Source organism: Stegastes partitus, unplaced genomic scaffold (genome assembly GCF_000690725.1).
Source record: "Stegastes partitus isolate 25-593 unplaced genomic scaffold, Stegastes_partitus-1.0.2 Scaffold521, whole genome shotgun sequence".
Classification (NCBI taxonomy): Eukaryota; Metazoa; Chordata; class Actinopteri; family Pomacentridae; genus Stegastes; species Stegastes partitus.
Genome location: NW_007578252.1, coordinates 334,193 through 350,506, shown reverse-complemented (window position 1 = coordinate 350,506; position 16,314 = coordinate 334,193). Strand labels below are relative to the sequence as shown.

The 16,314-nt window shown below is 42.2% G+C and overlaps 1 protein-coding gene across 1 annotated transcript in view; it reads right to left on the bottom strand.

The window, feature by feature from the left end:
* uhrf2 (ubiquitin like with PHD and ring finger domains 2) overlaps positions 1-15,328 on the bottom strand; it is a 45,903-nt gene extending 30,575 nt beyond the window's left edge. Inside the window, exons 1-3 of the mRNA XM_008287801.1 lie at positions 14,909-15,328; positions 5,790-6,185; positions 3,270-3,592 (exon numbers count right to left, since the gene is read on the bottom strand). Coding sequence (XP_008286023.1) covers positions 3,270-3,592; positions 5,790-6,185; positions 14,909-15,061 — 872 coding nt within the window. The 5' untranslated portion in view covers positions 15,062-15,328. The remainder of the gene's footprint in view (positions 1-3,269; positions 3,593-5,789; positions 6,186-14,908) is intronic.
* Between the last annotated feature and the right edge of the window lie 986 nt (positions 15,329-16,314).

Sequence of the window (16,314 nt, the reverse complement as noted above, 5' to 3'; positions counted from 1 at the left end):
ATATAAACAACCCTGTCAGAGTTTACAGTCACACTAAACATGACGATGCAAGTTTTGTAAATTACACATCTGCCCACGCATATGCTCATACCAATATAACTACTGTAATAAAGTAATAACAGCCACGTAGTATTCCGGTGATGTGAAAAATCTAACAATGACTGCTCTGTGCCGAAAAGTCAAAAGAGAGTGGGCGAGTGAGAAACTAAACTGAAAAACTTTATTCCATCCTTTTTCTTCTTCGCTCAGTAAATTAGAAGCTACAGCAGATAAAACTCTCTCGGTGGTAATCAGGTAGCCGACAAGCCCAGATAATAGCGGGCCAACTGCTTCTGCTTTAGATAGTGGTAAGATCTGTTCCACTGCACATGTGGATCCGTGTTAATTAGAAGATGGAGCTTATTTAAAAGGTGCTTAAGCCTCTGTTTTAGCAAAGCTGTCCCAAAACACCACTTTTTTTTGCTTAAACATTTAAATATCAGGTATGATTAAAAAATAATTTGGAACTACTGACAGCAACAAACCTTTTCTACAGCAGAAATTTTGACTTGCCATAGCAGGATAAGTACGGGTATTATCACATTTATCACAGCTCTGTTCTATTCAAATGCCAGCAGCGAGACAGCGACCCTGAAACTGAAGCAGCTAAATAGAATTCAGCCATTATTAGTCTCCGTAGCCAGACCTATCTTTACAGCGTTATGTCAGTGCTGGAGAACAATCTGGATGCACCCCATTATCATTCTGTCACAGAGGGGAAAAGAAAGACAAAAAGCTCTGGCTTGTTTGTATTTCTTTAAACCGATTACAGTCATCTTGAACAATGGTGAGCCCAGGATGTAGCAACGGTGCCCCTGTTATATAATGATAGGGGAATTATTGCTTATGGAGGCAAGCACTTTCGCTAAAATGGCTAATTCACAAATAAATTTAAAAAAAACAAGCAGGGCTGCCTCACTGAATGGTTCAGATCGTTGCCAAAATTTCAGTGTAGCTTTAGTAAAAGGGGATTTTTGGAACGTTAACATACAGATAGAGAAAGGGCAGGAAAAAGCCACGTGAAATGTGCAAAGGAAACAGCAGGCTTAGACTGAAACTTACATCCCATGTGTCAGACAAAGCCCTAATGATGTCTTTCACGGTGCAAAGGAAGGTGAAATTGTTACTAATAACCTGCTCAGATTGTGATATTTTGTCTGGGATTTGTCTGAAAACATGCCGTTGTCTCGAGGTTGAGAATTTGGGGAAAAAAATCATAATGTTTAATCATATTTAAAAGCCACATTGCCTGAAACTACACAACCTACTCCACTGTATCTCATTATCCTGCTCTCTACCCCCGCGTTCCCTGTCTCTCTTCACTGTCTGTCTAATGAAAAAAAATGCCTCCAAAAATTATATGAAAAACAAATGTATTCATTTTGTTCAAATCATGTAACAGGGAATACTGTTTTCTATTCTGACAGGCTGCTTTTTTACATCAGCTTCTGCACAAAATGACAAAATTAAAATTAAAATTTGAAAATTACGACGCACCATTAGAAACCAGCACGTCAATCTTGGGTTGCATGTATAAAAACCTGCATAAACATGACCTATATTTGCCCATTTTGTCTATATTTATTACTCTCTCGACGGAGAATCTTAAGCATATGCTCGGTTCAGCCAAGATTTTACCGTTAAACCGTATTTGAGAGTTCAGCGCAGACACACGTTACACACAGACACATGCCACCTCGGTTCCTCAGAGCAGCCGAGAGGAGATTCTCTCAACACATCGCTCTTTGATTTTGCGGCTCATTATATTCTGTGGAAATGCTGCCGCGAACGTTCATGCAAAAACATGGCGGTTCATTTCGTAGGGCTGGTTGTCTTTCTCAGACTATGCAGGCAGGTGTTTGAGGGGGGAGAATGTGCGCGTGTGTGTTTGTGTGTGTGTGTGTGTGTGTGTTGGTGTGTGTGGGAAGGCAGTGCAATCTAACCCACCCTCCACTTTTCTCTGGCAAACAAAATGATGGAAGAAACCTGGAATGGCGCTCAGGACAGAGAGGTACACTACGCATTAAGAAGGAGGCAACAGAGTATATTAGACAAGCTGCCACTGAAACCGAACGCTGCCAATTTAGATCTTTTGCGTTCGTAACTGTGGGAGCGCATCGACCGGGAGTGTATTCTTGGCTCCGTTGGTGAGGACGCAAATCACATATTACTGTGACGTTCCAGGTTTAAAGCTAGCGTGGGATCTTTGTTGTCATTCGCCTCTCCCTTTCTCTCCCTCCCTTGACTGTCCCCGGTGAAATAAAGCACACGAGGAAAACAAAACATTTATCCGAATAAACAAACACACCGATAAATGTATTTTATATATTTTAACAGAATGGGGGGGTGTAGATTATTGGATTATCCCTGCAGGAGCACTCCTGTCCCGTGGTAAATGATAGAACAATAAATCAAAGCAAAATACCAGGGATTTGGGAAGATTGAGGAACGTCAAATGGGAACGTAGTCTGCATAAAGGAAAACACACACTGACTGCACAGCAAACCTTGATACCGTTTCTCTGGCATAACATCCCTTGACAGAAACGCACCGCGATAGACACAGCGAGGAGGCTACGTCTCACCGGTGGCATGTTCACAGCAATTACAGACAAAGCTGAAGGAGGCAAGCAAAGAAGTAATGCTCCTGAGAACTCATGAGTTACCATGGAAACATCGGCTTCTGAATGAATTTGCTGGGAAAAAAAAAAAAAAAAAAAAGGGGGGAACGCGAGAGATAGAGTCCAAATTGTAGCATCAACTACACAAACCCTCTTTCTCCATCCTCTGGACTGTCGGGAGAAAGCAGGCTGCGATTTCCCAACGAGCCAAACCACTGACACTGATACTTGCAGCCCATAAGTACCAAACGCTCACATGCACGCACCACGTATTTACATCTGGTGGACGCAACGGCAGCATACAACGAATACACAGGCACAACTAACAAGACAAAACCATGGCTTCTGCTTCCAATGAGGCAGACATTCGCTGTATCCTATTTGAGGCGCAGCGCTGCAAAATTCCTAAAAACCTCGACTGCATTTTATCATCTGCAATGATTTTTTCTGCATCAGACCGAAATGCTGCAGCCCCGACGCTGTGCAGACATCTGCTAAAATGGAAGCGTGCACTTTTTTTCTGAATTCAGGCGTAATGTGTTTGCTACCGCTGCAACCCAAATCAGTTAAGTTGCGGCAGCGTTCCTCGGCGTAGAGAGCCATTACTTACTCCTCATATTTAATGTGGTAAATTACGTCCTCTTCTCTCTCCTTGCTGTCGGTTGCCGTTGCCGTAGAGTCTGTCTGAGAGGTGGAGGCTCCATTACTCTCCGAGTTTAACACAACATTATTCCTGTTACTGTCTGTGGTTTGACCCTGGCCGTGGGCCTGTCCCTGCTCGGCCTCCAGCTTTCCATTAGTCCTTTTTGGTGGCCGCCCCACCTTGCCCTTGGTGGGCGTTATCTGTCCTTTGGGAGCGCGTGTTACATTTTCGACGCAGGCCTCAAACCAGGCACCGATGCTGACGTCTCTGCAGTCCACCAGCTCGTTAATCTGAGGAGACACAAAGACAAAAATAACACCTGGTCTGTTTTAATCCCTGCGTGTTGTGTAAAAGAAACAGGCCGGCATCTCTGCATGCCCATTTACTAGCAATCACGTACTTAAAATGCAACACATGCACTCGTGGATTTTGTAAACGTGTCCTAACCCTGGGCGGCAGATATTTGTCAGAAAAACTTTCAGAGACTAATAGAAAACCCCTGACTCAAAACTGTGTTCTGTTTACTGCACAGTGGCGCTGCTCAGAGATGACACACGCTGATAACAGGTTTTCAGTTTCAAGTCTCTGCAAACTGATAGATACACATAAACTACGCACCAACATCATCTTGGAGGAGAAACTCTAGATCAATATGCACAACATCAGTTAGAAGCATTTTGTAGACATGCAAAAAAATAACAAGTTGGGCTTTCATTAATTCTCTCGGTAACATTGCTTTAACATTTAGTCTTTCGTGATTGTAATCTACAAATGCTTCCGGGCGCAAATGTTTGAGAGGCATTTTTTGAAATTAATTCCATTCATGTCACTAATGTTGCTTTTGTGAATAGTGCGTCTGTGGTGAAATGCTTGAAGCCTGTGAAAGCATGTGACCTTCATATTCAGTGAAGTTGCACAGTTTCCAACTCATCTACTTGATTATTGATCTTCCTGCGAGCTCTATTGGATTTTAAGCAACAAAAAGAGTGCCGTCCTACACATACAACTCACAGACGTGTGGGTCAGTCAGCCTGTAAAGTGCAGTAGAGTTCAATAGACTCACCGAGCGTCGGCCTTGACTGGAGTCTATTTTGAATCTGTGTATTGGTTAGTAGTGTGGTTTTACAGACTTGTTTCTTAGGTGTGGTTTGACATGTGCCTTCCGGGAAAGATCGGCCACATGCTTGTGTGTATATATGTTATTAGCCTCTATGAACTAAAAACATTCAGGGTAGCAGACCTACAGACTGTAATAGTGAGAATAGGAAGATAAATTTGGCACCGACACATGTGCTCTCACATCTGGACGTGCATAAATACAAGCAGGCAGGTCATCTGGCTGGAAGAGTGTCTAAGGAGAGGTGCTTCAACACAAGACAACAGTGAAAGAAATGAAAGAAAAAATTTAAATTAATCTGTTTTTTTCTATGTGTGGCACTATTTTATAGTGTAGGAATACATTGTAAGGTACAAAATCTACCATAAACAAAAAGTATGTGCACTTACGCCACATTACATTATTTATTATTTAAGCCACTGAACCCCATAACCTGCTAGCAAGTTTGAAAGGCATGTTACCTTTAGAAAAATCACCACAATTATACAATTATCAGAGCCAGAAGCTGCTTTAAATTGGTGGATTTTCAAGCTTTCAAGCTTTCCAGCAGTCCTGCGTAGTGTTTAAACTAGTCGGGAAAATTAACTAAATCTAAGCTTCGTTCTACATGTCTCATTCAAAAACCAAATCGTTTGTACTAAGCTGATTCTGTTAAAAAGATAAATAAATAAAAAAGGTCTCCTTGGTGCCGTAACTGACCCGTATGTGACTCAACTGCAAGCAACAGTCATACGATAAAAATTCAGGGGCTTTTTGGCAGAACTGGGCTGAACTGCAGGCTGTGTTTACAAAGAGCAGATAGGAAAAATGTACGAGTAAGTAGTAAAATATTTCTAGCATTTAGTCACCATTTTTTCCCCCCAAGCATCGGTAACATCTGTGTGCACTTGGAAAAATGTTGTACAAAAGCTTTTTTTTCTTTTTTATTATTAAAGGAATTACAATTTTGTTATACTGCAAAAAATAAAAAAACATTTTGGAGTTATGCCTACTTCCAGCCACGGTTGTGTCGTTTCTACAGAGGTGCAGGACTTTATATTGCAGTAAAAATAGTCCCTCAGTGAATGTAAAAGCGACAGGAACAAAAGAAAACCAACGGAAACTGCTCGGGGTTCAGAGGGTTAAGATTGCGTGGTCTTTATATTTACACGGCAATTTGAAGTTTTCGGCAGCAGCGAAGCAGCAGAGATACATTTGGTCTGTAATTTAATTTGACATCCAAACAAATAAGAGCGCTCTACCCAAGAATCTGTGGCAGAGAGTTGCCTTGTAGGGCACTAAATGCTCTGCAATTTAGCTAAGAGCCACAACAGCCAGTTTAAAGCAAATTCTTGCAAATAGTTTCAAAATATTTACACTCCCATCCTCACCTTGTACACGCCGATTCCTGGGTCGACTAGTGCGTTTCTGCTGGATGTGGGTGGCTGGGTGTCCTGTGCTGGACTGGAGGACTTAAAGCCGTTTTTGGTACTGGTTGAGTTACTGGTAGCGCTGGTGTCTGGCGTGGTTTCGTTAACAGTGCTGGTAGTGATGCTGCTCTTTTCATTGTCTATATTGGGGGTTGTTTCCATAGCAGCGGGGGAGGCAGGAGCTGGGACGTTGTGGCTTTCAGGCCTGGAGTCGGGCGGAGGGGCAGAACTGCAGGCATCACCTGAGGAGTCCTTGGCGGCGGGGCTGTCGGGAGCGTCGGTCTGAGAGCGAATCATCAGCTGAACGATGTCATTGAGACCCACGTTGTAGTCAAACAGTGTCTGGCCGTCTTCCATCTAAACAAATACAAATTAAAAAAGTCACTGAACAGACACAGGCGTACAGATGTAGAGAGTCACAGTTGTACATAGAACCTTGGCTTCTCTCCACTGGCTACCTGTCCAGTGATTTGAGGTGATTTGTTAGATTTTACTGGTCACTTTTAAAGCTCATCCGGGTCCTCAAGCTGCATAGCGCAAATGGTAACTAGCTTTTTTACTCGCTTGGAGTCTTAGATCTTCAGCCCTTCAGGCCCAAAGTCACGGCTTAAATCTAAAGGTGACGCTGCTTTGATCCAAAGTAAGGCTCGCAGAATCTGTGACCTTTTTAAAATCCCTTCTTGAATTTTCAGTTTTCACTTCTTGAACCACAAAATATGTTCTGGCATCATCTCAGATTTTGTTCATTTTGGCTTTTGTTGTTTAATTGTGGTTGAATACTGAAAATTTTATGTGGTTTCAGAGCTGGGAATTTTGAGTTTTCACCCTCAAAAAAAGAAAAAAAAAAAACGTCTTACATGGGAAGCTAATTTTAATTTCAACATCTCCAGAAATATAACTCCCACACTTGTGAAATTTGGCGAGGACACAGATAAAATAGTATCAAGCAAAATTTACTGATCCAGTGCTTCCATCAGAATTTCTATTATTGGCCCCCCGAAAATGGACAAACTGTTTAATCCATATATTTATTACTAAAAATACAGTCTTTGGTCAACAAAACCACATTCTTTTGTCTGTTGTTTTCACTGTATTTTAATTTCACCAAAGCATTTTGTAACCCTTGTTTTTAAAAGTGCTATAGAAATAGTGTAATTATTGTTGTTATTAATATTATATAGTGTTAAAATTTGCAATGATCTTCCTGATTCAATATTAATTTTTAAATCAACCGTTTGGTCAATAAAGAGTGACAAAAAAAATCTGCAGTTTTTTATTTTTTTAGCCCAAAATGTATTTAAATTTGAATTTTTCTTTTAAAAAAACATTTTTTTTTGGATAGAAATATTAAAAACAATTGCCTGATTTCATTTTAGACAGTCGTTGCTGCAGTAATTGTATCCTATGTGACTCGGCATCAGCTTTCAATTGCACAAACGTCCATAATGACCCTTTATCCTTTATTTAATTTGGTCCCAAATTTCTTTCCTAATGGACATCCTTGTGATATGAAATCAACACCGCTGCGCCACAGAGTGAGTGCCCTCAAACAAATACACAAGGCCGCTTGTCAAGGACAAACAACAAACACATTAGAAGGAAGGCAACGTTGAGCACAGCGAGAGAAAACATACTGTAACTGCACATTAAAATACACACACAGCGCTTCAGCAAATCCACATGCCTTCGAATAACACCAGTGGCGTTTTAAGGATGTTGCTCAGGAATCCACGGCAACAACATCTGTTCTCTGCTCTTTAAATAGCCGATGTACAGTTAGTGATCAAATGCGTTCAACTCAAAGTTAACTGCTCATCTGATTTGGCCTATTCCGAGTGACGCAAAACGTTTCTTACAATTAGCACCTAGGACGGGCGAGCCGCCGCTCGGTGCTACTGATGTCACGTTAGTATTCATTTACACGCGCAGTCCCGATTGAAACGCACGCCGTAATTGGGCTCCGCTCGCTCGTATCCGCGGCGGTTTTCTACAAGAAAAAATAAATAAAAGATATGAATGCATGAATTAAAGTGATAGGAGATGTAGCTGGGGGAAAGAAATGACTGGGTTGCTATGACAACCAAAAGAGAGCACCCCCCCCCCCACCCCCCCCCCCATGACTCTGAATCATATATACAATCGCTGTCGACACCAACCCACCATCACCACCACCACAATCACCGGCACCAACACCATCATCATCAGCGTGACCCTTTCAGGCAGCGCGGCGCATGGGCATCAGAAAATGGTTCACACGCACAAATAAAAAACAAGCTCTTTAAAAAAAAAAAAACGACGAGGCCCCATTAGAAACCCACATTTACTCTTCCACCACGGCCGATCCACCGTTTTACGTGTACAGTACGGTTACTGCCTTAGGAGTGGAGCTTATGGCGGACGCGCCAACTCATTACAGACATCAGCTATTCATTTCAGCCCTCAACCCCGCAAGCCCATTGTGCTGGAGAGACGAGCATGGCCGACACTCTTGCTCGCGCTCCCCTTCTCTCTCTTCTTCGTTATTTGACAATGAGGAGGAGAGCGGTTGGAAGTGTAGCGGGAGAGCAGTAGAGGGAGCAAGCACAATTTCCCCATCCCTCCCTGTTTTTAATAGTCTCATGAAATTTAGATCAGAAGAGCAGTGGTGCAAACACGGCCATACAGTGGTTGTTAGACTCACCTGTCTGTCTTTCTGTGGGGGGGGAGACAGTCTCGGCATTTCTTTGTCTGTTTCCCCTGCCTTGCCTAAGCTCGGTCTTCAATTTAGTCCCGGTAATTTTTTATTTATTTATTTATTTATTTTAAATCTTCCACTGTATGGCTGTTGTTTGCTACTTGAGCTGCATTAAGAAAAGAAAGGTAAACAAACAGACAAGCATCCTAAAGAGACAATAAGACTGCAGGCAGAACCGGGTTAGATGGACGGAGCAGACAGACACACAGACAGACAGAGTACCAAAACAACATAGAGGAGAATTGCACTGCACCAAACACATAAATGATATCTAAGCTGTTTGCACCCGCTTTCCACAGTGGCTTCATTACCATCAGCGTGTGCAGCCTCTCGGCGCGAGGTGACTTCAGTCATACTCGGCTGAATAATCCTCAAAACAAAGAACCACCAACTACACGAGCAAAAAACGTTCACGAGAAACAAGCTTTATACATTCAAGGAGGACGAGGTCTCTTTGACAGAATGCCGTCATGTTGACTAAGGACATGACATTTTCTCCCCCCATAATAAATAATGCAGCATAATTTAAAAACACGCCGCTTCTGGTATCTTCATTATGTGACTCAGTGAAATGTCGTGCATTGTTCCAGAGGGAGACTTCAGTCCAAAGCACACATCACAACAAAGCTGCAGACAAACCGAAGATACTTGACTTGAAGATTTCTCAAAAGGCTCGAACAAATAAAGAGTCAAAAATCCTTGGCACGGCAATGTTGTGCGAGTGTGTGTGTGTGTGTTTGCTCGCTCGCGTATCACATTTTTGAGTGGAATAAAATTAACACCTATCCACAAGGCTAATTTCTTATTTGAATTTCAACAGGAAATCTTTCAAAGACAAATGTCTTATCATAGCAGGCTCCAAAGACAACACCAAGTATAATGTCAGAAGGAACATCAAACAAAGACGAGACAAAGACCTGTGGCTGCTCTAACAACATACTGAACATCTAGACTCAAACCGCTCCGCAGACATTAAACCATACTGATTTTTTTCTTCTTCCCCCGTATCAGATCTCCTGTCGGGTAACAAATCTGTTTATACTGTTTTTAAATCTACAGCCTATAATACCCATCGAAAAGCAGACGGTGGAGAGCTATTTGGCTTTGCATTATCTTTCATTACTGTGCCAACATGCCGTCGCAGAGTATCTTATTGTACGGCTTTAAAGGCTCTTGATGAAGAAATCCTTCTGACATTAAAGTAACTAAGCAACCTGCTTAACATCCGTGCTGCAAAACAATGAGGCTCTAAGTAGAGATGAAATCAAATTAACAAACCAAGAAATCAAGGCGGCCCATTAAATTTTAGCACGATGTTTTAAGGTGTGAAACTCCAGCTGTATCCACACTGCCGGTGTTGAAGGAGATTTCATAGCAGAAATTAGCCTCTTTGGCTCATGCAGGCCGCCCAAACCCCTTTACTCCTACACGATTTCTTCTCGTCTCCGCCTACGGTCCGTGTTAGCCTGGAGTTGAGCAAAATAGGTCATATTACCAAAAACAATGACACGGGGTGTGTCTGCGTGCCTGCCATCTACGAGTCTCCATCTTTGGTCCTCTATTCTTCATTCTGCTCAGTGTTTTTAACCTTTACCTGCAAAAGATGCCGGGGTTTTTTTTCTTCCAATAATTTGGTAACAGTCGGTTTTAACCACTACATAAACAAAGAACACCTATTTGCCATCTAGTCCAAATATGTGGTCTTGATAAGTTAAATACCTTTGCACCCAGTTTGGGCTGAATTCCTTCAAATCGTTTCCTCAAAACACATCAAAAGGGAGCAAGTGGGATGAATTAACACATCTAAGAGCCACTTACTTTATGTCAATAGGTTTGCACAGTTATGTAAACATGGCCACCGCAACATTCAATTACTAAATGATTTTTTTTTTTTTTTTCCAAGGCTCAGTCCTTGTTGACCACATTCATGTGAGCTGAAGTGTCTGAGTTTGGCACATACGTGGAAATCTTTCTGCTTGTTTGCTTCTCAGCTGACAGGGAATTAAAACTATTTTTCCTTCTGTTATTCCAAATATTATTAAAACAATCTTTTATTGTTATCGGTGAACATCAGACCACAGTTGTATGGACGATGATCCATGTTTGCGTTGTCTTTTCTCTGAGTGTTGGTAGTTTTTAGCTGCGTTATGTCTCATTAAATGTGTTACCTGGACTAAATTAAAATAACCCGAGCGAGTGAAAGAACACAGACTCAGTGTCCGTGCATTTAGTAACTAACCCGTCATTCTACTCGGTGGTTATAGCAGGCTGCAATCATTGTGTCAAATGTGGTTATAAACTGACATTTAGATCACAAGTGGTGCTTTTAATTTGTAATATTGGCCCAAGAAAACATCAGCAGGTACAACAGACTCTGGTAATCTGAGCTAAAAAAAAAAAAAAAAAAAGCAACAGAAACCCTAGCACTTACAATGCAGGTGTAATAACGGATTTAACAGGTAGGTTATTTGATCACTCAGCAAGATAAAATTACACGTATGAGAAGGAGTGACAAAACTGTGAAAGCATGTGAGAGTGTTAGCAAGCCTGCAGTTTAGTCTAGATTTAGTGCCTTTCTTTGTCTTTGCTCTTTGTCCGGGCTATCTGTCGAAGAAGGGTGTGACTGTGTGCGTGCATGGCTGCTGCCAACTCCGCTCGCCTTGAAATTCTCTATGAAATTCTACAGCTTAGCAATACCCAAAGAAAAACCCATCAATCGAGGAGCCACAACATCAATCCATGTATAATCAAATTGTAACGATATCTAGGTCACAGCAACCGTCTGTGGGAAAGGGGGCAAGCCAATAACTACAGCCCAACAATAGGCAGCAGCTAACACTGGAGGAGAGACCCAACTATTTAAACACCAAGTATGTTGCTGTCTCGGTAGAAATAATTTGAAAAAAAAACATGTGACCTACAGCCTTATCTTCAAATCAGACAGACGCAACACGAGCCGAGCTCTAAACTGCTTATTAACGGAGCCAAAACCCCTTTTAAAATTAGCAAACGTGAATCCTGCTGCAAAAGCGAGTGCGGGCGCTGAGCAGAAAGGCCGCATGGCCAGTGGAAGGTGTGTGTGAGGCTGCTCGCGAATGTGAGTGACAAGAGACGTTCAAAGTGAAACAGAGACTCAACATGGAGTGCTCGGGCAAACTGAGGAAGAGAAAAAAAAACACAACACAACACAACAAAACAAAACAAAACACCGAGGCACAAAGTTGAGTGGCTTCTGGTTTAAGACCCTTCCGACTGAAGGGCAAGCATGACTTTGAACTGGTGAGGCAGCGTGAGCAGTGAGCTGGAGGGAAAAACAAGACGCCATTTTGAAAAGAGAATTAGAGTTGCTCTGCTACAAGTCTAAATCCTAACAGAGCGCAGGCACCACTGTGCATGTAAGGGCACTAGCTAGTGTACGCTGCGTGTCACTGGCTCATTCCATGCATTACTTAACACATGGAAATCCCCTAATCAACGCTCGGCACTTATTTTCCAGTGAACTAAAGGAAGCACAGGATTTACTACACAGGCCTAGCCTTTGCAGCTACGACAGTCCACAGCAGCTCCAGTGTAACAGCTGATTACTTGTTAATAAAGCAAATGTAACTTAACTACACCAAATCTAATAATGCTGATTAACTCCTTGAATTGAAAGAGGAGCAGCCTCGCTTTGGGCTGTTTTTAAGTTGCAAAAGGATGCTGTTGATTTAGGAAAAAGTGCACAGAACGATGGCTGCTGGTGCAAAAGGTGCAAAACGACGACCCTACCAACACCTCCCATCACTCTTCATCATGACGGCGTGTCATTATTTGCTTTCCCAACCAAACCAATGTTTTTCAGACAAAGAAAATAATACACAAAGGCATTCTAGGCATTAAATCTTTCTAGGACCATTCCAGACGGTTTTTTGAAGTATTTTCTTTCTCCCTGTCGTGAACCGTAGAAAGCATCAAACAGAGAAAACCCATTGTGGCAAGTATGACTCAGAATCGCATGCCTGTTCATTATGATTTAATTACACAAGAGGAAGTAGGTCCGACTATTCAAAAAGGCAGAAAACCCGTTTGCGAAGGAATTTGTTTGGCCTGTAATCCAGCCCAACACATATGAGCCATTCGTAAAAAAGTGTGACTGAATGTAAACAAAGTGAGATCAACATATCATGCAGGCTGTCGGCTTCCTGTGGGCTTATCTTCCCTGGTTGAGTCATACTGTGTTAATATCAGCTTTGTAATGTTATGCTAAAAATCTGAATAAATCATGACACCAGCGTCCTGCAAGCAGCAGGCGTCTTCTGCTTCTTACAGATAGTTTTCCGCCAATCAGTAAATCTTTTCACACATTATACACATTTAAATCTCGTGGGTCAGTCTGTTATGTTTTGATTCTGCTACGTACTGCCTGTTCGCATATCTGAACAAAATAATTACAGAATGATACGGGCTCCTGTTCGGACTTCATCAACGTGTGCTGGGTATGAATTCCTCAAATGCTGTTTGCATGTACTACATTAACAGCTGCAGTGTGTTAGCGTGCGGTAGATCATGAAACACGCCGTTAAAAAGAAAAAAAAGTGAATCACGGGCTTCGAGGCTGCATGCGACCATCGGCCACAACGCAGACACACATGTCCATCTCAGGGGAGCAGATTACGGTTTTCATCGTCGTCTTCCACAACAGCTGGAATTAGTGACAGTAAACCTTTTTTTTCCAATCGCTACGTGGAAAGCAGAAATCATGCACTAAACATCTGTTCGGCGTGAGACGTGCGTGGGGAATTGCAGGCCCAAGCCAATGACTAAACATACCTGCCTAATTGTAACCTAAAGCCCAGTGAGATATTGACTTAATCTCAAATTAGTCCTGAACAATTATTGCGGTTATTGCACTAGTTTCCAAAAGTGACAGCTGTGGTCCGAGCATATTTTTCCCCGAACGCTGCAGGTTTCAGATTTAATATATTAGGGCCATGTTGGATGCCGAGCGGAATTAAAATTGGGAGTGTTGCGGTTATACAATTTATAAGAGTGTAACAGGATGACTAATCTAATCAGAGGCAACGTCAAGCCGAAGGTAAGCTATGTGGACAAAATCATTTATATGCAGCATAATTATTGCGTATTTTATATAATATATATTGTTTTGCAGAAGCATTTAAAACAATTTGCTAAAAGGTTGAAGTCATGTTTGTGTTACGATTATTGTGCATTATCATTTATTTAGACAAATCAAAATTACCTTGGGAAATGTGTCATGATGCATCAAAGATAATGCTCAGATATAAACCCAACAGGTATAAAGTGTAGGACACCTAATAAAGATTGCATCCCAGGTGCACAGAATCTGCAAAGATCTCAAAGAGCAATCACCGTCTACCTCGCTTTTCCTGTTACAAAATGTGACCTGATAATATCCAGAACATGTCATATTGATTACTGATACGAGTATCAGATTGTTCTGGTGGTTAGATCTCAACTATTACTACACACTAAATCATCGCCTTAGCAAATCAAAATCACATGGTGCTGAAGCAGGGCCCTGAGTGTTTTGGATACAGTCCTGGAGGGTTTTTTTTTTTTTTTTAATGCAAAACACACCCAGGAAACATGCCACTCATCCATCTGAACGTTGCACAGTACAGTATGTTCGCAGCTGTCAGGCATGGAGCTCTTACAGTGGTGGGTGTAAACACAACTACACTTGCTTTTGGGATGTCAGGGCACGTGTAGCTTCGAGCATCCCCCCCTTTCCTCCTTCCTCCTCCCTCCTCCTCCTCATCAAAAAATTCAAATCATCATTAACACACTGCATATAGGTCTGTAGTGCCTCTTGCTTTGCATCGAGCCGCCGTTATTTCAGTTAAGCAAGTGCACGTCGCTGAGTGAGTGATGTGGGCTGTTTGTTTGCGCTGCACTACTTTTGTCTCCATGTGGAAAACAGAGGGCGATGTTCTCTTTTTCTCCCCTCTCTCTGGCGGCAATGTAAACAAACATGTCTACGGCTGGGCAAGGAACATTTGTTGCTCTCCTCAGCACCGAGCCGTGCACCGAAACAACAATGAAAAACACACCGACATGCATGCACGTTTTTCCCCCAAATTGGACGGCACACGGCGTTCCCCGGGCTTCTTGCGCAAGAACTATTGGCGAATTCCTATCAAAACAGGAAGCTCGTACGGGTCCGAAACGGCTCCAGAGGACCACTCACTCACTCACTCACTCGCTCGCTCACTTCTCCACCAGCACCTTCACCCCAACGACCGAGAAGAGAAAAAAAAAAAGAAAGAAAAAAAAACTGACTGTTGCATGACACAGACACACACACACAACAAAAAGCTGTGTTTACCTGCTTCCCTCGGTAGAAGAGGCGCTGCTGCTGCGGGCTCACATTGAAGACGTCTTGTATTTTCACGCGCAAAGACTCGATTTTGGTCAATCTAGAAAGATCCTCAATGCTTCGCGTCTTCTTCCCGTCTATAGTACGAACCTGGATCCACATCGTCGCGCCGCCCTGTTAACGCCTTCGAGTTTAAATAGCAGATAAAAGCAGCGCGTGGACGCGGATAGTTTGTGTTGGGCTTTTTTTTTTTTTTTTTTTTTTTTTTTTTTGTCTCCCCTCGGGGGGTCAAACGAGAGAGAGAGAGAGAGAGAGAGAGAGAGGGAAAAGCGAACAGTTTTTCAGGGCTCCATTGCGTTTTTTCCTCTGCAGAGGTAACGTCGGACTGGCTCGCGCAGGAGGTGTCTCACATGAGGTCGCGGCGCCAAGCAAATCTCGCGAAGCAACGTTGAAGCGAGCTCCGCGCGCAGTTAAAGGCGCAGCTCTCCATTCAGACCCGGGGACACGCGCGGGTCTCTGTCTTGTCTGCCTATTGTGTCCGCCGCCTGCAACTTCTCGCAAAACGCTGTTTCGTTTCACGTTTACGTTCCTCACAGGCAGTGGCGGTTCTAGATAGATTTCACTGGAGGGGGCCGGTGTTTAATGACACATTAAAAAACGACAACAATCATATTTAAGCACTAAAATCTAGTATTTACTGTATATGCAAATTAAGCAAATGTTTATTTTATTTTATTTTATTTTATTTTATTTTAAGAAAAAAATACATCAACTGTAGCAGCCATGGGTTCGAGTCCCGCTCATGGTCCTTTCCTGCAAGTCCTTCCCCTATTCTTCTCCCCCACTCTCCTATCTTTCTCTCTTGCCTGTCCTATCTAATAAAGGCAATTCCCCCAAAATAAATTGCTTTCAGAGAATACATCAGCTGAAACAATGAGGGCCAGTGTTGAAATGTGTAACAAAACAGGGACCCCCCAACAAAGGTTCCACACAACAGCTGAGAGGTGTAACTGTGTGTAATTATAACAATAAACATAATAACAATAAAATTAAATATATAGTGTATATTATATATTACTAATGCAATTATACATATATATTTAACCCAGAAACCAGCGCTGCAGCACTGACCCTGTTACACATATATCTCATTTAACCCTGTTCAGGTCTTCTTGGGCCTTTTGGACCCCAGGCCATTTGGTTTAGGTGACACATATTGTTTTTTTATTTATTTATTTTTTTTTAATATAAAAAGAGGAACATCTGTCATGCATTTGGAACCAAAAATATGTCAACTTATCAGAAAATGTATTTAACATAGTATTAAAGTCTATATTGAATACCAACAAATATTTTGCACATTTTATTTCTTGGGGTCCAATGGACCCAGAAAGACCTTCTACGTATGGCAACAT